The following is an 18,573-nucleotide window of genomic DNA, read 5'->3' on the forward strand; positions in this document are numbered from 1 at the left end:
AGAGCAGCTGCAGCTCTCAGAGCAGCATGGTAGCCACCCCCAGAGTGGTTCCCCACCCACTGCTGGCAGTGGCTCCCCGAGCAGCTACACAGCAGCCAACCGTGGCAGCAGCTCCCTGCCCAGTGCCTGACACCGCAGCAGCTCCCCAAGCAGCCGTGGCCCTCTGAGTAGCTGTGCGGCAGCTGCCCCCCAAGTAGCTCCCCATCCAGTGCTCACTGCCGGCAATGGCTCCCTGCACAGTGCAGCCATGTGTGAGCTCCGCAAGCAGCTCCCCGCCATCTGCACCAACAAGGTAAAGGGGCAGCAGTTGAGCAGGAGCTGGTGCTTGGGGAGTGGGGAGATGAATTTTGTTGTCTGGCATATTGAAGTATCCGGCAGCCTCCCAGGTCCAGGGCTGCTGGATTTAAGAGTTTACTGTACATAACATTAGTTTCCTTACTGGCATCAACATGGGGTAATGGAGTGAGGGTGGATGTGCTACCGTGTCTGAACTGGTAAGTGAAGTGCGGTACAAGGGTACTGTTTTATATGCTGTGGAGCAGGGAGGTAGAATCCACCAGGGAGGTTGGGAGTTGCAGTGCAAAGTGTCAGTTCCTCGAAGGTAGATAGCTAGAAAATCATAAGAACAGAGAGGCATAGCCATGTTAGTTTGTCTGATTTGGACAGTGTACATAGCAGAGGGGAGTTGCTGGCACATGATGGCATATATCACATTAGTAGATATGCAGACAAAGTTGGCAACGGGGTTTTGTTCCTCACATTGTGTTTCTGTTGTGTGTAGTTGCTGATGAGTATTTGCTTCAGGCTGGGGGACTGCCTGAGAAGACTGGCTTGCTTCTCAAGAATGATTCACAAAGCCAAATTATTCACGTGTGTTCTATACCAGCGTGAACAAATGTTTTACATCAGGACCCACTTTTCATCCCTGCAATTAGCAGGGCCCTCCCAACCTGTCTAATTTAATCAAAACTGACAGAAGTTTCTGTTATGTTCATAAGAAAAAAAAAGAAACTTTTGGCATGTGTAAGAAAAGTATGTGGAATGTGAAAACTTTATTAATCCAAATATAAATGTGAATACACATACATCAAAACAGTAACATATTTCAACCTTTTTAATGAGACGGATGAGCTTGAGACCCAGCAGATGATTGTGCTCTGCCCCCATTACAAAATTGCATAATTCCCGCCTGCCCCTCACTTTGTGCACCCTTGGACTACACAATGAGCGGGGAGAGAGAGAAGCCTAAGAAAGTGATCCACAAAAGCCATCTTATTAGGCAGCTTCCTGGCTAAGTCAGCAAATGGAGGATGCTGGAGAGGGATGTGTGCTAAACCTCTCGGCAGTAGGTACCGAAGTCCAGGCTATATTTTTTGTTTACCCAATGGCTAGAGCGCTTGGTGTATGGGACACCCAGGTTTGGTTCTCCCATTACACAGTGACAATTTGAACCGGCAACTTGCATATTTAGGAAGGTGCATTAACTACTGAGCTATGGGATAGTCTGATGTGGGGCTCCCTCAGTCTCTCCTGTTGAACTGTTGTGTTCTGGATAAAAAAGTGGTTAGAACGTGGACACTGGACCCACGTTTCAACAGGAGGGACTGAGGAAGCTTCGCATCAGAATACCCTATAGCTCAGTGGTTAGATTGTGTAGAGATGGGAAAACCCTCTTCAGATTTTTTAGTCCCTCTTAGGCAGAAGGGGGAATTAGTTCTGTGTCTCCCATCACCAAAGCCATTGGGTAAAACTGTAAAATGGGCATCACCTCCTCTGGAATGGGACTTTAGTAGGCAACCGCTGAGCATGCCTACTGGATAGGGCATCAGATGTAATTTAAACATCTCTTCCCTTGGTACAGAGTTAGAGAGGTAGCTGTGTTAGTCTGTGTTTTCACAAAACAAAACAAGTGGTCATGTAGCTTTTTAAAGATTAACAAAATTATTAGGCAACGAGCTTGCATGGGGCAGATCCACTTCTTCAGTGCGCTATTTTCAGATCTGAAGAAAAAAAGCAGTCCAGGAGCACTTAAAAGACTAACAAAATATAGTGCCACTGGACTGGTTTTTTGTTTTGATAGTATATAGACTAGCACGGCTATCTCTCTGTTACACATCTGAAGAAGTGGGTCTGCCCCACGAAAGCTCATCACCTAATACACTTCGTTAGTCTTTAAAATGCTACAGGACTGCTTTTTCCTGTGGTACATGAATTGTGGGAGACAGGTATTTAAATGCCTTCAGGGAAACAAAAGCGTCCCCAGGCAGGAAGGAAGAGCCTAAGGAGCTTTGAAACATTTAGGTGCCGAATGAAGTTCCTTACAAGGCGTGTAGGGCTTTTGTGAGTCACAGCGGAAGGAAGGCTTGACTGTCGGGATGTAAGTCCGCGCTTTAGCCACCTGCTTGCCGTCAAGGATCCCACACACAGAGAACTCAGACAAAAGGCAGGAGATACGCTTGCGGCCTTCCTATATAAGAAATTCCCGCACTCTGCGCTAGCCAGAGCCAGGTGATCAGAGGCGCCCCGCAGCTTGCGTCGGGGAAGTGCAGCCGCAGCAAGAGTGTAAAGAACTGACCCAGCGGAGTGGGGGGAGTTGGCGGGAAGCGACCCCCCGCGGAATACAGCGGGCCGCGGTCACGTGGCCCATGAACGGCTCCTGTGAGCCAAAGAACCTCTTACCGCCCCTCCCGCAGAAGCTCAGAGCGGATGAAGCCGCTACAACAAAGCGCCTGTGTAATATCCGGCCGCAGCACCGCCGCACGCATGGCTCATGCTCGCACCCCTATCGAGTTCTCGTGAGATCCGGGCTCCACCCTTCTCCTTCGTGAGATCTCGCGAGATCTGACCACTTTTCCTCCCCACCGGCGAGCCCCTCTGATCAGGGGGTGTCTCGCGAGACTTTGTTACTTTCCGCCCTTTTTGCCGGCGCTGTGATGGTGGGTAGGAGCTGCAGGAGGGGATCTGCTTTCTTGCCTAGCACGTTTCACCTGGAACTGCGCCGAGCTTCTGTCCTAGTCGGGTGAAAGGGAAAGGGCAGCCGGCAGCGCGCTCTGAGCTTGGCTGTGGGTCGGAGCCGGGCTTGAGGAGGCGTACCCCGGCAGTGGCGGGGCGCGGGATTGTATTTACAGGCCCCATCGTGATAGCTGCGTATGTGCTGGGCCGTTTATATCCGGCCAGTGCGCGCTCGGAACCCACTGGGTTGGAGGAGCCCCCCTGCCTCTGTAACAGCAACGAAGGGTCCTGTGGCACCTTATAGACTAACAGAAAAGTTTTGAGCATAAGTTTTTGTGAGCACAGACTCACTTCATCGGATGCTGGTCCCCTGCCTCCGTGTCCGCCCTGCTGCCCTGTGTCCTGGGGCGCCCGCCCGCCCGTGCGGAGCCCAGAGCTGTTCTGCTGCTGCCTCTTGCGGGAGTACCCGGAGCACCCATTCACCACAGTGGGGCCCTCCCGAAGTGCCGGACTCCTCATAAGTGTGGCCTGTTCCGCAGAAAAGGGCCAGCATGCAGCCGTACGCAGCAGGCTTGGCTTGCCTGGAGCCGATTGGTTTCACACAATCGTCACTTGGGCCACATATTTACTGCTAACGTGCTGTGCTGTGTTGTTTTAGCCTTCCAGACTAAGGAAGACCAGGAAGCTGAGAGGACATGTTAGCCATGGCCATGGCCGCGTTGGTAAGTGTGAAAAATGGTTACTGATGTGGTTGTCTTGGAACTTAATGTGTTTTACAGTTTGCCTGTTTAAATCACCATGTAAACAGTACAGGAAAAGGGTTTAATAGTTGTCTGGTTAATGGCTATACAGTAAGCGGAGGGATAACTTAATGGTTTGAGCATTGACCTACTAAACCGTGGGTTGAGAGATCAGTTGTTGAGGGGGCTGTGTATGGATCTAGGCAAATAGGGCTTTTTTTTGTCTTAAATGTGTCTGGGATGGTGATAGGCCTTACTGAGTGTGGAAGGGTACTGGATTCAATGACCTCATGAGGTCCCTTGGTATGACTTAGTCACTTCAAATCATACATGCTTTGTACTCATTGAGTTACCTTGATCAAAGTCAAAGGGTGTCATAATGTTCAGTAACCTATTCATTAGTATGTTTTTGCATCACAATACCTAATTTATTTTAGGTAAACACAGGAAACATCCTGGTGGCCGTGGCAATGCTGGGGGCATGCACCACCACAGAATTAACTTTGACAAATAGTAAGATATTCCTTTTTTTTTTTCTCCTTTTAACCGTTCTCTACTTCACATATGCTACTTTTGTGTATGTAATGTATAAAAGAAAAAGTTCATTCTACAATATGTAGAATGTTACTTTTGTAGAAGTATACAGATGTTGGATTATGCTTTTTGCCACAATACAGATACCTGTTTTCTTTCATGGTCCTCAATATCATTTATTACATCTATTAAAAGTGTTTTGTCCATCTGTTCATTTTAAAAGAAAGTGCTCGAAACTTGGTCTCATTTTTAGTGAGAGGCACATGATAAAAATGCCCCTGGGGTGGGGAGACTTGGTAGTCTGTATCTTCACAAATAACAAGCAGTTCTGTTGCACCATTAGCGATGAACAAATTTACAAAGTCATGAGCTTTTTGTGGGTAAAACTGACTTCTTAGATGTCTTCTATCCCAAGAAGTGGGTAATATTCACAAAAGCTCATGACCTAATACCTTTGTTAGTCTTGAAAAATGCAACAGGACTACTTGTTACATAGGGTAAAAATGGCTTGTTTTCAGAGTTTCTGTTATGTGTTCCTTTAGATTTTTTTATGCCACAATTTGTATGATAATTTGCTCAGCTTTGATTCTGCATTGTATGCATATATAAAATGATGGCAGATGAATTAATCTCTGGCAATTTCTGATTTCATTGGTGTGTTTTGGAGCTTGAGGAGTCTTGTATTTGAACATTGCTGAGTCTAGTGTCGCATCTAGACATTGCCTGTTGTCATAGTTGTGCTTGTGTACTCAGAAAGTAACAACTAATCTCTGTTTGTTGACTGTCACTACTTTCAGTGCAGTCAGTAACTGGGTTAGTAACAGAAGATCTGAATCTGCATTTCATGTACAAGTCAGAGTCCTGGGTGCCTGTAAAATAATGGGGCCCAAACTGCTCACAAGAAAGATGCATTGTGACTTCGGTTATCAAGCATTTTATTAATGGAAATATTTATTTCATTTCTAGATCTGGAAAATGTGAACATCCCTCAAGAATACACACATAGCGACCGAACTTTAAAACTATTGTGTATCTTTGCATGATTTTTCTGTACTCTATAGTTTAATTATGTATATGATAAAGGTTAGTAGAAAACATACTTTTAACTGAGGTCATACTGATTTTAGCACAGCCAGTTAAAAAACGCACGCACGCACAAACTCTAAAATGAATGGGATCTTTATATCAAATATTTTTCCTCCCTAGTCATCCTGGTTATTTTGGAAAAGTTGGTATGAGATATTACCACTTAAAGAAGAACCAGAATTTCTGTCCAACTATCAACTTGGATAAATTGTGGACACTTGTGAGCGAGCAGGCAAGAGTCAACTATGCCAAAAATGAGGCTGGATTAGCTCCTGTCATTGATGTTGTACGCTCAGTAAGAATGCTGTTTCATGATATTTAATCACTTAAAATGAATGTGTTTTATATGAATGTGTCCATCTAGGAGATAAAACTAAGTTATGGATAAATCTGAGCAAGGAAAGTGGAGAGTTCTATAAAGAAAGTTCTTATTGCTTCTTTTGGCCCACTAAAGTTGGCCTCTAGCACTGAGACTAGAGTCACATCCTAACATGTTTCATTGTCTTGGTGTGCTGTAGTCCTTGGAGATAAATTTCTGATCCTTATTCACTGGCTGTGGTGGCTTATATCTCAGTCAGCCACCGAATCAGACACAGTTATTTAGCTTAGCTTGTCACAACAAGGAGGGGAGAAGAAATGGCATTTGGGGAATACTTAAGTTAAGCAGCATTCTTTGGGACTAGTATTTTTTAGACTAGAAGAAACTTCATCTGTTCAGAACAATAATAGTAATTTTCTATTAACAATTTTCTTTTCACCTATTCATAATTTTTACTACCGTAACACCTTTAATCTTCACCGAGAAATTGAGGTGATGTCATTTGCTAGGTTCTGTACAGACATTCAGGAAAAGACAGTCTGAATTTTATTGAAGTCAGACTTAGGGTGAGATCTTTACCTTTTTGATATGGCCATTTTGGGCTTTAAGAAAAGAAAAGAGGGGGGGAAGTTGGAGAAATATAAATGGGACTGAAAAAGGCCCCAGATCGGGTTGGGAATGAACTTTCCTTAGGCTAGGAAGGTAGCAGTCTAAGACTACAGCGATCCTCTTAAGTTGGTTGTGAACATGGATGTGCACAAAGACAACTTTTTAAGTGAGAGCTCCACCACCCCAGGCCACCTTTTTCCAGAAACTTCAGCAATCTTCAGGGGGAGGGATAGCTCAGTGGTTTGAGCCTGGGTGTGCTAAACCCAGGGTTGTGAGCTCAGTCCTTGAGGGGGGTCATTTAGGGATCTGGGGTAAATAGCAGTGGGGGGGGGAAAGGGATGATGCTTGGTCCTGCCAAGAGAGCAGGGGACTGGACTTGATGACCTGCTGAGGTCTCTTCCAGTTCTATGAAATGTAAGCCATAAATTAATATATGGAGATACACATCATACTATAACCTTCTATTTCCATGGGAGGGAAGTTGTAGCTTTATGTTCCGGGGGAAGGGGGGAAAAATAATTTTTCTGGATAATGCAAAAACAGTGAAAACTGGATTTTTAAATGCCCATAGAATTCCAAAAGTGAGACGTTCTGGATTTCTAAGCCTAATATGAAGAATAAAGCACATGATGACCAAAAACAAAATGCTGCCCTGCACTATTTTTGTTCTGAGCAAAAAAATGTGGAAATGCATATAAAACTAATTAGCAGTGTGTTCTTTATAGACTGTGGCATTCAATATGCAAGATGTTTGGAAATTGAAAAACAGAGTTGTTGGGTTTATGGCTGTCTATTTTTGCTGTACTCCATTTACTACTTATGTACTGGAGTTGTGGAGATTTTCCACATTGTGGCAAACATGGAAAACTGCTGTTGGTTGCATTTTGCAGTGCTGTGTTCATGTTGGTCCCAGAGTATTAGCAATACAGGGTAGGTGAGTTGAATTGAAAGGTGTTTTTTGTTAAACCAGCAGAAATTTACTTGAATGAATTTAAAAAAAAAACAAAAAAAAAAAAAAAACTCATCCGGCTTCCATTAGTAATGGGGACATATTTATTTGAATGGCTCATAATACAAATGTGGTTGTATTTATCATATAATTCTTATTGTCGCTAATGTAGTTACATCTGCCAAGGAAAAATTTATCCTCACTTGCATCAAAGTCCATGGATTTAACTAAATTACATTTGTCACTGGTGTAGGTGGGAGAAAAATGAGTGGAATATTTCTGGAGTTTTTAATGACAATTTGTTTATGCTAACTGTCTTTCTAGGGTTATTACAAAGTCCTGGGCAAGGGGAAGCTGCCCAAACAGCCTGTAATCGTGAAAGCAAAATTCTTCAGCAGGAGAGCAGAGGAAAAGATCAAAGGTGTTGGTGGAGCATGTGTGCTTGTGGCGTAAAGGATTTTTGTATTTGTTCAAATTTAAATAAAGACACTATTTAAAAACAAGTGGTCTTTCACTTTGATTTAAGAAAAGGTTGTTTTTTTGTAGTATGAAGTTTGCTTACCCTAATGTTTCTGGTACTTAATTGGGCGTGGCCTTGTTCCATACCATAACTTCTAACCAAGCTTGTGACGTTACCATGGCTGGTTTTCAAAATTATTGATGTCTGTGTGCGTGGTATAAGTTAATAGTTTAGTTTCTGCTGGTATGTGTGCTTGGAGAGTACTCTTGAACCATGTTTTGTGTAATTGGTTCAATTTGTCTTCAGCCCTAGTTCTAGGGGCATAAAATATTTCTTGGATTTGCCCCATTTGCTCTTAATGTGCTTGCAGAATGTCCTGCTGTGGCACTGTGGACAAATGGCCACCCACCAAGTGCACTGTGAAAGCACAGGAACAGAGAAATGCACTAACAAGTTTGATAGCAGAAAAGTTGGTGTCACTTGAACTCATAATACATTATGGTGATGTTTTGCAAATGGCTTACAAAGTTTATTAGTTGTAATATTGGCAGAACCTCAAACACAGTCAGTCAAGCACGGATACTTGATAAACTTTCATATCAGGCAGGTATGGATAATAGAGGCATAACACCAAGAAAATGATATATACAGTGTACTCTATCAACCAACAGTAGTAGATGTTGTAAATGCTGAATTTTTGTATTTTCTTTCACTATAGAAAACATAACTAAAATTATGATTGACATGCCAGTTATGAAAGTTGACTGTAGCTGTGATTTCCCAGGTGTAGCACAGCCATGATCTTAACTCACATTTGCTTTTAATGGAGTTAAAATATTTTTTAAATCTCTATTCTAGGAAATCGAAAGTTAGAACTTCAAAGTTCATGTTGCCACAGGCATTGTCCTGATAGTTCTAGTGCTCTTGGGTGTGCAGCCTCACATGCCATACTTTAACCTAAAGCTTGAAATTTACAGGTGCAGTCTGTTTGTGTGCCCCCATCACTGATGGTGCAGTAGGATACTGACTGCTAGCACCTCATTCTACACCTGATTTTTTAAAACGTTTAATATACATGGTTTGACGATAGTTGTGCATACAAATTTTTGCTTACACTATAAGTAGTCCTGGAGTATTAGCAGTCAAGTCTTTAGGTATATCGCTCATGAAAAGTTTTACAGTTAATAGTGGAAAGCAAATATCTCAATCTGTGAAGATAATCCCTCAGGAAGACAGAATTTTAGGTTGTCACTGCTGGGCAATCATCCAAGAAGTGGTTGAGGGCTTCCTCTCCTGTGGGACAGAGGGTGGAGTAGGGGACTAAAGTGCATGTTGGGGGAGGGTGGGGGCAGTGGCTGAGAGGGAATAGTAACCAGTGTAAGCTGAGTGCTTGGTTGGTTGTCCTAGATTCATATGGTGCCCATCTCATTAGCAGAGCACCCAGGGGGCTGATGTACAGCTGAACATAAGTATTCCCTCCATGGATGGAAAAAGAGAGAATACTGGTCATAATCTGGTTCAGGGTCTGAGTGTTGGAGAGGATTCTGGTTCAAGGGAGGAATGCAAAGCTACTCCTAGCCAGCAGCACTCAGGCAAGTTTCCAGGCTTGGTTGTATCCATAAGACCATTCCATGTGGCTTACTGTGGTGCAGGGGATTCTTGAGATGCTGCTCCTCTTGAAATTTTGCTTGGTGGGAGAAGTATTCTTCCCACATCCCACCCCCAATATTGCAGCCATCAGCCAGGGGCTTTGAAGGATGCCACTCTGCTTGGGTGTGGGAACTTCTTTAAATTGTTCAGCTTCTCCCTCTTCTAATGAAGTTTTTCTTAAAGTGACTGGGAGGTAGCTAAGCAGTGCTATGCATACATGGTACCTTGGTACAAGGTATTAAGTGTACTTTACACAGCAGATAATTAAATTGCTGCTTACCTTTTTGTTCCTTAAGTGTTCTCCAAAGATTTTTCTCCACCCACTTCAGTTCAGCCTACAGAACTGCACAACTGACTAATTTAAAAAAGTCAAACAAGTATTCAAAACTGCTTTCCAAAATGCAATGTTTCATTAAGATTACAGGGGAGAAAAGGCTTAAAAGAATCTGCTACTGTGGCATTAGCCTGAAGGTGGCCCTTGTGGCACTATTTTTCCAATTAAACCAGAAAAGTTTGTCAGCCTCTTAAGAGCTATCCTCAGAAGCCCCCAAACAAATCAGTTACCCAGTACTTCTCCAAAACAAGCAACAGGACTTTGGTCTCAGTATAGACATTTGCTCTGCAACATCCCTGTTCAGCTAGACAAGGGATGTTGCTAAACCAGAGAGCTCAGGCTGTCTAGGGCAAAGGGGAGCCTGCTCCAGCAAACCCAACCATTGTTGGAGCCCCACAACAGGCAATCTGGGTTATGCCTGAAAGCCACACAGTTGCTGAGGCCTTGGCTTGGCTGGGGGAAGCCCTACAGCCACTACGACCCCCCACTTCCAGGCAGCCTGGGGGCTTAACCTCCCCTTGTCTAGTAAATTCCCTTGTTTGGACCACTCAGGTGCCAGCTGTGCTGGATAAGGGAGGTAGAACCCTTAGTAGTCTCAAGACAAGGTTAACTCCCACCACAATCATTAGGTTTAAATAACAAATCAGACATTTTATAGTCTTTATTCAAATGTGATTAAAAAAATCTTTTAGGCCACAAGCACACAGGCTCCACCAACTTCTTTGATCTTCTCTTCTGCTCTCCTGCTGAAAAACTTTGCTTTCACGATTACAGGCTGTTTGGGCAGCTTCCCTTTGCCCAGGACTTTGTAATAACCCTAAAATGACACAGGAGAAATTGTAGTAAGACTAATGGAACTATAATCCTCTGGCTTGACAATATTCAATAACTGAAGAGAAATTCAAACTCTGTGCATTTTTGGCATTGAACTGTGGCCTTGGTTGTTTGCCATTTTGTAGTTTTGCATTTTTTTGGAATATCATGTTTAAAACCTAACAATTATATCCACTTGCAGCTGTAGAGTGGTCAAGATTTAAGATGTTAAACATTTTTCAGTTGTGTATATAAATAATATCAGATTCTTCATTTAACAATTTAATCATACAACCAGCTAAACATAGGATTGTAGAAAACCATGCCAAAATTCTAGCAAGAGTTTTAAAATTTCATGATATACAAGAAAGCCCAGTTTAGTTCATAGCCACTGAAAAGGTTTGCTAGTGTTACTTCCTCCTTGGCTGTGTCTTGATAAAAACTTTGAAAGGGCCAGACTAATGGCCAAATCAGAGAATACTAATAAAGCACCCCCCCCCCTTGCTTGAACAGTTAACAGGTTGCATTAAAGATGATGCTTTTAGATCTAAGAGTTATTAACCTGCTCCTAAAGAGTCCCTCACATGGTTCTCTTTCAACTTGCTCTAACCAGACTGGCCAAAAGTTTCAAAGTTTTAATTAAAACGTGTTATTGATCAGGTGACTACGGCACTGGCCCCAACAGCAGTGAATATAGACATAGAGCCTTCTCAGAGAACTATAGCACACTAACACAATGAAAAATGCCATGGTATGATTCTAGTCTGGATGGGGAGCAGCTAACCATGGAAAATTTACAGGCTTTAAGGCCATATCGATACAGTCCTGGTTTTCCACTGTGCTGCTGGCAGAGCTATGCGAAGCAGGTTTCTGAAAATTACACATGGCTCACCCTTTGCATACTCATGCGGTTAATTAGCATAGCTACATGAGATCTTGCTTCCAGCGGAGGGGTCTGCTGGCAATAAAGAGGCTGCATGGATGTGCCACTGCTGGCTAGCAGAGGCACAGCCACATGGCTGTTTAACTGCCAGCAGACCACCTGCTAAGAGCAAAATCTCATGCAACTATGCTAATAAGCCATTTGCAATATCCAGAAACCTGATTAACATAGTTCTGTCAGCAGTGCAGCTGAACACCAGGGCTGTGTAGATGTGGCCCTAAGGGCATCAGAAATTATGTTGCTCAAGAAGGATATGAAACATCCCATAGGCAACACAGAACTCTGGCATCCTCCAGTGGTCTCCTAAAGTTGATAACCTATCCGAGCATTTGCTGGTGAGTACAGAGGGAAATCATGCACAGAAGGCAGACTGCTGTAAGACTGAATTTAATGCGAAGGCTACTGATTAAATACAACACAAGCTAGTTTATTTTCCTTTACTGAATATTAAATACTAAGGGAAAACAATTTTAGAATTTTTAACTTAGACAAAACTACAGTGGCATATTTAAGCAGAATTAGCTGAATACATTAGAGGAGTGAACAAGACCCTAGGAAAAAGTGCAATATGAATGCATGCTTAAACCGAGCACACTTACCGAGCGTACAACATCAATAACAGGTGCTAATCCAGCCTGATTTTTTGCATAGTTGAGTCTTGTCTGCTCACTAACAAGTGTCCACAGTTTATCCAAGTTGACAGTAGGACAGAAGTTCTGGTTCTTCTTTAAATGGTAGTGTCTCATACCAACTTTCCCAAAATAACCAGGATGACTAGAGGAAAAGGGGGGGAAAAAAAAAAAGATGATCAATAAACTAGAACTATCAGCTTTTAGAGGAAAGAAAAAAAAATCAATACATTGGAACAATCAGCTTTTCGTGAACATAAATGCATCACACTTTTTGTTAAAACAGCTCAAGTTTTAACATTTGGATTTTTTACATCTGGACTTGTGTGTGAAAGTCTACCTGTGAATGAAATGTTAAGTGTAATTTTTATAACCAGTATGTCCAATACACAAAATATCAACTAAACTGTTCCTGGTTCCCCTAGCTAATTTACCAAACAAGCAAAATGCACCAGAAAAGGAACATAAATACTGTACTTATGTCTTACTTGTTGATGTAATCAACTAAACTTATACTTCAGTAATCCATAAACTATTTTTGTAAACAGAATTTAAAAGTTATGTATCCTCTTAATTTTGGTTCAGCTTGCAATCTGTCCACCCCAAACTTTGGAATTAAGGTTTGGGTCTTGTTACTAACCTGGTGACTGACTGAACTACTGGTAAGAACAGTCAGTGAATAAAGATTAGTAGTTATTCTCCGAGTACTCTAGCACACCATGACAACAGTCAGTGTCTAGATGTGACTCTAGTCTCGGTCACCTTCAAATAAATCTCTCGTCTCATGAAAATTAATCAAAGTAGTTTCTGTGTGTTAATTCTCCCTTGGCTCATATCGGACTAAACTACAGTTACAGTAGCAAATTTTGCTGGCAAAACCCTGGTTTTGTCTCCAAAACTTTTGTGGCACGTACACACAAAAATGCATGACAGTATCTGGACCAGGGGTGTGCAACACAATCTGACCCACACTGCTCTCAGGTCTAGAGGACCGTGGGTCTCAGTTCTGATGAGTCACTGGGGGTGGGGTGTAGAGTGCTGGTGGGTTGGGACTGTGGGCCTCAGTTCTGGTGAGTCACGGGGGCGGGGGGGGGGGGGGGGAGGAGGGAGAAGAGGGAGAGAGAGAGAGAGAGTGTGTTAAGCCTGGAGGAAGACTGGGATTCGGGGGGGCGGGGGTTACCCAACAGGTTAACAATTCTAAAATAATAACCATTTTGACTTCAGAATGGGGTTAATCACACAAATCGGTGGAAAGCAGTGCACCCAGAAAAAAGGGCTACAAAAAAGAAACCTTGTTACAAAGTCTGTCCTTTCACATAAATGGTTCAAAATGACTACCAGGAAGCTAGTTAGCCATGTGATATTTCAGCAGTCCTAAGAAATGCTGAAAAGACCATGCCTGATTTTTAGATGCCTTACTATTTGTCAAAATTAATCCTGTGGTGGTGCAGGCCCCCAGCATTGCCACGGCCACCAGGATGCTTCCTGTGTTTGCCTACAAGGAAAGACATTACAAAACTGTCAGTAAAAAATGCTCTTACTTCCTTGATGCCCCAAAGACAAGGCCTACCGAAGGGGCACGCACATTACAGTAAGTGGCCCGATGCTGGCCTGGCAGTTTCCACAAGGCAGAGGAGTCAGGGGCTTGCCCCGCTCCATACTCTCACCATTTTGCACCACGTGAAGTCACACTAGGCGCCCTGTTTCCGGGACAGGAACCCCACCGGGGGCACCGCAAGACAGCGCCAGTCAAGGCCGCCTTGCGTGTTACTCGGCCCAGTTTACCCAGTGTGGTTACCAACGTCTCAGACTGGACGCCAGTGCCGAATAGGGCGTCCGATGCGGCAGAGGTGCCAACGCTACTGCCCGACGCGCGGCGCCACAGGCGCCGCCCGAGCTGAACAAGACGCGTCCAACGTGCTTGGATCGGGAGGGAGGGAGAGCAAGAGCCGCGTTTTCCACTCACCGATGCGGCCGTGGCCGTGGCTGACGTGACCCCTCAGCTTCCTAGTCTTCCTCAGTCGGGAGGGCTACGGAGAGCAGAGCACGTTAGCGAGCGGCCGGGCCCGGCCCCGGCCCCGCCCGGCTGGAAACAGCAATGAAGCTCCCCAGCCTCAGGGAGACGCAGATGAGCCGGGTGGGCCCCCGCCGCCCGCTCGCTCCCTGGGGAGATGTGGTAGAGGGATGGGACGGCCACCGGCGCGCCTGACCAGGAGCACGCGCAGCCTCCCCATCGGACCCCGAGGGAGAGCTCGCGCCACGCGTTCCCCTTAGGCCCTCCCAGCCACGCGGCCGCAAGCAGCAACTCACCATTATGGCAGCGTCGGGGAAAAGAAAGAACAAGGGGCGATATCTCGCGAGAGGTTCTCTTCCCAGACCGGCGGGGCGGGGCGGGCGCGGAGTGTCTCGCGAGAACTCAAGAATCCCACGTCCGGTAGCGGGAGTTGGGGGTGGGGTTAGAGTGGGTGTTTAATGTTGTTGGCTTGTTTTTTTGGGAGGTCGTTCGCGGTCCTTCACTTTGTGCCTAGTCTGCCTCTCTCACGGCGGCCTCGGTCCATGCTCGGGCCTCGGTCAGCGCCGTTCCTCCCGGGGGCTTCTTCCCCACCCCCGCCAGAATGTCGCTGCGCCGTGTTTTCTCCGAAGCCCTAGTGCCAGGAGCCGGGGCACCGGCTTGGATGTTGCGTCAGGCAACTGTACGGACCCCGTGGGCAGAACAGCTGGCGAACGTGTACTCTAGAGGCTGGCTCCCAAGGGCGGAGCTCCCCGCCAGCCTCCCCGTAACACAAATGAGAACTGTTAAGAAAAACTAGTTTGGAGCCTGACCTGTGAACGTGTGGTTAGAAATGCTGTTCTCGTTGCGCCCCAAGAGCGTGTTCCAGATACAGAAGAGGTGCTTTTACCTTAACTGCATGGTGGGAAGAGATGTTCCAGCAAAACAACTGTCACCAGATGGCAGCTACACATAAAAGCGGATGATCTTATGATCTGTTCTGTTGACAAAATGCCCCCCAGAGTGGTTTTGTCAGCAAAACAGTTTCTGTGTAGACACTCCAAGTTCTGTCTACAAAACGCCAGGTTTGTCCACAAAGCTCTAGTGTAGACATAGCCTTAATGTTTTCAAAGCAGTATGTTTTTGGGCTGAGTACTGGCACCCCGGTAGCTCCAGGTGTCAGGGAATGGGTGAGCTGGCTGAGTACCAGTTCCTTTTTTTTTTTAAACTAAAAGATTAAAACTTTAAAAGCATTTTAAGATATTCAAATGAAGCTTGTATGCATGCAGAGTAGCCATTTCTTTCTTTTGAGAATAAATTCACTCCCAAATGAGCCCATTTGGGTATCTCTACACTGCAGTTGAGAGCAAGCCTCTAAGCTGAGCTAGAGAGACTTGTGAAAATAGGGATCAAGCTAGTGCACTGAAAATTGTAGCTTGGTAATGGGTGTTTAAAGTGGAAGTTCAGGCTCTCAAGCCTGCAAGACTCCATAGAGCATGGTTTCCCAAACTGAGTGGTGTGCTCCCTGGGGGTGTGTGAAGAAATTCTGGGGGGGTGTGTGTAAAGGGACCCAGCCCCCCCATCAGTCTCCCTGCCCAAAGAAAGAGCTGGCCTTTGTTTCCCGTTTTCAGCCCCTGCCATTTTACATGGGCAACTCAGCACAGCCGCTATTAAAAGCAGGCAGCCGGCAAAGACCCACATGGATCTCCCTCTTGCAAAGGGGAGTGAGTGTGGGTTGGGGTGGGGAGGGGAGGGGAGAGGAGAGGAGGAGAAGGATGACATTAGATGGGGGCTGGGAGTGTCTGGCTTGTAGGAGGGGCATGGAGTGAGCAAGGGACTGGAGGTGCCTGGCTTTGGGGAGAGGGGCAGGGGGGCTTGTGGGGTGGGGGTGGCCAGCTCATGGGGCTTGGGCAGCTGGCCCTGGCATTGCAAGGCTTGAATGCCTCAGGCTGGCAGGCAGGTGGCTGGCCCCAGTGGTGCAGGGCTCGGTCAGCTTGGATGGGCGGCTCTGGCAGCACAGTGCTCAGGCAGGCGGGTGGCTGGCACAGTGCTCAGTCAGCTGGCCATCTGTGGCTGCACCAGGCACCCGCGAGGGGCAAAGAAAAACTATTTGTACTTATTTTTAACTTCAAATAACATTTTTATATCAAGTTTTTTGTTTATTTTAAATTATGAATTGAATTTTTTTTAAAAGGGTGATGGTAAAGAAGAGAGGGCGGGAGGGTTTGTCAAAAATCAGAAGGGGGGCATGATGCTGAAAAGTTTGGGAATCGCTGTCATAGAGTTAAGATCAGGCAACTAGCCTGAGTTTTCATTGAAGTCTAGGCTGTGAAATTTCCCCCTAATTGCATTGCAGACATAGCTGATGTGGCAGGAGTGGCCAATGATGTTTGATGGGCAGCTCCCATTGACTGGCTTCTGGTCAGTGGGAACTGCACAGATTGTGCTAGGAATGGGGGCAATGCTCGGAGGTCCCTCAGCCATGGAGCACACTCTGTGGAGAGATTTGATATCTGTTTTGTGCCCATTAACTCTTTGTCTGAGAGAGTTTGAAGTCTGTCCAATATACAAAGCATCTGGGCATTTTTGGCACATGATGGCTATATGATGTTAGTTGAGGAACATGAGACTGTGCCTGTGATTCTGTGACTAGTCTGGTTAGGTCCAGTAATGGTATCTCCAGAACAGATATGTGCACAAAGCTGGCAGTGGGCTTTGTTGCAAGGAAAAGTTCCAGGACTGGTGTTCCTGCGGTATAGACTGTGGCTGTTGGTGAGAATCCTCATAAGGTTGGGAGATTGTCTGTAGGAGAGAACAGTCCTGTCACCTAGGGCCTTCTGGAGTGTGGCATCCTGATTAAGGATAGGTTATATGTCTTTAATAATGCGTTGCAGTGGTTTGAGTTGGGGCTGTAGGTAATGACTAGTGGCGTTGAACACCACTGGTCATTACCTGTGGAGAGATGTACACACTGGCCTCAGCTGGCTGCTTTGAGTGATGTGAGGTATATGGCAGGCAAGGAACCTGAATGAGGGACCTACTGGGCTATGGGATATTAGCTGCCCAGAGGATCATAGTGTGCTGGATCTGGCTGGAGGGCTGCATTTTGCCTGCCTCTACTCTATGACCAGCTATTAGTCCAGAATAAAGTTTCATGGTTGAATTATAAGCTTATGCAAATAGAGTGCGACAGTGGAAATATTTACAGCTCTTTCTTCCAATATCTTCAGTCTGCCATAAACCTAGATTAAAATGGCTTGAGAGCATTGGTAAGAGCTTATGGCTTTTGCCAAATAACTTTTGTTTGAAAGTGTTTTAATAACTATACTTAAGTTAAAACATTGTCTATTAATTACAACTAATACTTTTGGTTATAAAGAGCTGGATTTTTCTACAACCTACTCTAAAGTTTTCCATTAAATATATAGTGCCTTTTCGTGTTTGCTGAATGGGGATGAGGCAAGGGAGAGGCCTTGTGGGAGTTTGAGGGAAGAAGTGGACTGGGGGGCAGGCTCTTCAGTGGATGGGAGGGTCCGGTGGCCCCTGCCAAAGAGAAGAGACACATGTTTAAAGCAAGAGTATGCATGAGGTGCATGTTGATTGCACACAACATTGTGAGATCTGTGCACTCTCTCTGCTGTTTTATGTTAATTTTGCTGGCAATTTAATTTGCTCTTAATAAAGGATCACTTTGAAAGGGCATGATAAAGAAGGAGAATCAAGTGCAACGTACCAGATTGCTGGCACTTAAAATTAAAAAGGTCGAAAGCAATTTTTAAATTAGGGGCTGGGGGAAAGCCGACAGGTGTGGAGGCACGCATGGTTCGGATGGTGGTATCCCTTAGGGCAGGATCTCTTAGTGGAGATTGTCTGTGTCCTCATAGGAGGAGAGGATGAAATATGATAAAACACAGTTAGTATCTGATGAGGAACAGTCAAGTAAAACAGAGTCCCTTTCAATTACATCATGTAATGGCAGGCAGGCAAAGAGTCAAAAATTTTTAAAGTGCTTATATACAAATGCTAGAAGTATAAATAAAGTGGGTGAGCTACAATGCCTCATATTAAATGAAGATATCAATATAATAGGTATCACAGAAACTTGGTGGAATGAGGATCATCAATGGGACACAGTAATACCAGGGTACTAAATTTACTGGAAGGACAGAACAGGTCATGCTGGATGGGGGATTGCACTATACGTTAAAGTGTAGAATCAAATGAAGTAAAAATCAAATGAATCACCCTGTACGATGATATCTCTCTAGATAGTAATCCCATGCTTGAATAATAAGAATATAATGGTAGGGATATATTACCTACCACCAGACCAGGATGTTGATAATGACTGAAATGCTCAGGGAGATTAGAGAGACTATCAAAATAAAAAAAAACAACCCAATAATATTGGGGGGGGGTGGTTCAAGTATCCCCATATATACTGGGTACATGTCACCTCAGGACAGGAAGCTGAGATTAAGTTTCTTGACATATTAAATGACTGCTTCTTGGAGCAGCTAGTCCTGGAACCCACAAGAGGAGAGGTGATTCTTGATTTAGTCCTA

At 44.8% G+C, this 18,573-nt stretch overlaps 3 protein-coding genes and 3 non-coding genes across 7 annotated transcripts in view; 4 read left to right on the forward strand and 2 right to left on the reverse strand.

Annotated features, from left to right (window-relative positions):
- Positions 1-232: 232 nt before the first annotated feature.
- Positions 233-7,692, forward strand: LOC142014705 (large ribosomal subunit protein uL15). Of its 2 annotated transcripts, none has more exons than XM_074997697.1 (5): positions 233-292; positions 3,611-3,674; positions 4,130-4,205; positions 5,433-5,607; positions 7,514-7,692. In XM_074997697.1, exons 1-5 carry the CDS (start codon positions 248-250, stop codon positions 7,640-7,642), a joined length of 489 nt encoding a protein of 162 aa, XP_074853798.1. In that variant the 5' UTR covers positions 233-247; the 3' UTR covers positions 7,643-7,692. The 2 variants fall into 2 exon arrangements, with proteins under 2 accessions (XP_074853798.1, XP_074853799.1); XM_074997698.1 differs by lacking the exon at positions 233-292 and adding an exon at positions 2,918-2,936.
- On the forward strand, positions 4,920-5,052 carry LOC142015512 (small nucleolar RNA SNORA3/SNORA45 family). Its single transcript, XR_012646167.1, has one exon. It is a non-coding gene; the product is annotated as a small nucleolar RNA SNORA3/SNORA45 family (small nucleolar RNA).
- LOC142015511 (small nucleolar RNA SNORA3/SNORA45 family) lies at positions 5,779-5,910 on the forward strand. The gene has a single exon (XR_012646166.1). It is a non-coding gene; the product is annotated as a small nucleolar RNA SNORA3/SNORA45 family (small nucleolar RNA).
- A 2,587-nt stretch (positions 7,693-10,279) lies between the features above and the next one.
- Positions 10,280-14,398, reverse strand: LOC142014707 (large ribosomal subunit protein uL15). Its single transcript, XM_074997699.1, has 5 exons — positions 14,329-14,398; positions 13,985-14,048; positions 13,438-13,513; positions 11,989-12,163; positions 10,280-10,450 (listed from the first exon to the last, which is right to left on the reverse strand). The coding sequence occupies exons 1-5, from the start codon at positions 14,329-14,331 to the stop codon at positions 10,322-10,324; spliced, it is 447 nt and encodes a 148-aa protein (XP_074853800.1). The 5' UTR covers positions 14,332-14,398; the 3' UTR covers positions 10,280-10,321.
- LOC142015510 (small nucleolar RNA SNORA3/SNORA45 family) lies at positions 12,646-12,777 on the reverse strand. Its single transcript, XR_012646165.1, has one exon. It is a non-coding gene; the product is annotated as a small nucleolar RNA SNORA3/SNORA45 family (small nucleolar RNA).
- Positions 14,399-14,527: 129 nt separating the features above from the next.
- Positions 14,528-18,573, forward strand: part of TRIM66 (tripartite motif containing 66) — an 89,890-nt gene continuing 85,844 nt past the window's right edge. Inside the window, exon 1 of the mRNA XM_074997696.1 lies at positions 14,528-15,093. The gene's annotated coding sequence lies outside the window, so the exon portion shown is untranslated. The remainder of the gene's footprint in view (positions 15,094-18,573) is intronic.

The sequence above is a fragment of the Carettochelys insculpta genome, chromosome 6, assembly GCF_033958435.1.
Source record: "Carettochelys insculpta isolate YL-2023 chromosome 6, ASM3395843v1, whole genome shotgun sequence".
In the NCBI taxonomy this organism is placed as follows: domain Eukaryota; kingdom Metazoa; phylum Chordata; order Testudines; family Carettochelyidae; genus Carettochelys; species Carettochelys insculpta.

Coding starts and splice junctions, on each gene's coding strand:
- LOC142014705 (XM_074997697.1), top strand. CDS start 248: ATGTGTGAGCTCCGCAAGCAGCTCCCCGCCATCTGCACCAACAAG. Junction 293..3,610: donor CCGCCATCTGCACCAACAAG/GTAAAGGGGCAG, acceptor GTGTTGTTTTAG/CCTTCCAGACTAAGGAAGAC. Junction 3,675..4,129: donor CCATGGCCATGGCCGCGTTG/GTAAGTGTGAAA, acceptor AATTTATTTTAG/GTAAACACAGGAAACATCCT.
- LOC142014707 (XM_074997699.1), bottom strand. Junction 13,514..13,984: donor CCACGGCCACGGCCGCATCG/GTGAGTGGAAAA, acceptor CTTTCCTTGTAG/GCAAACACAGGAAGCATCCT. Junction 10,451..11,988: donor TTATTGATGTTGTACGCTCG/GTAAGTGTGCTC, acceptor GTGTCATTTTAG/GGTTATTACAAAGTCCTGGG.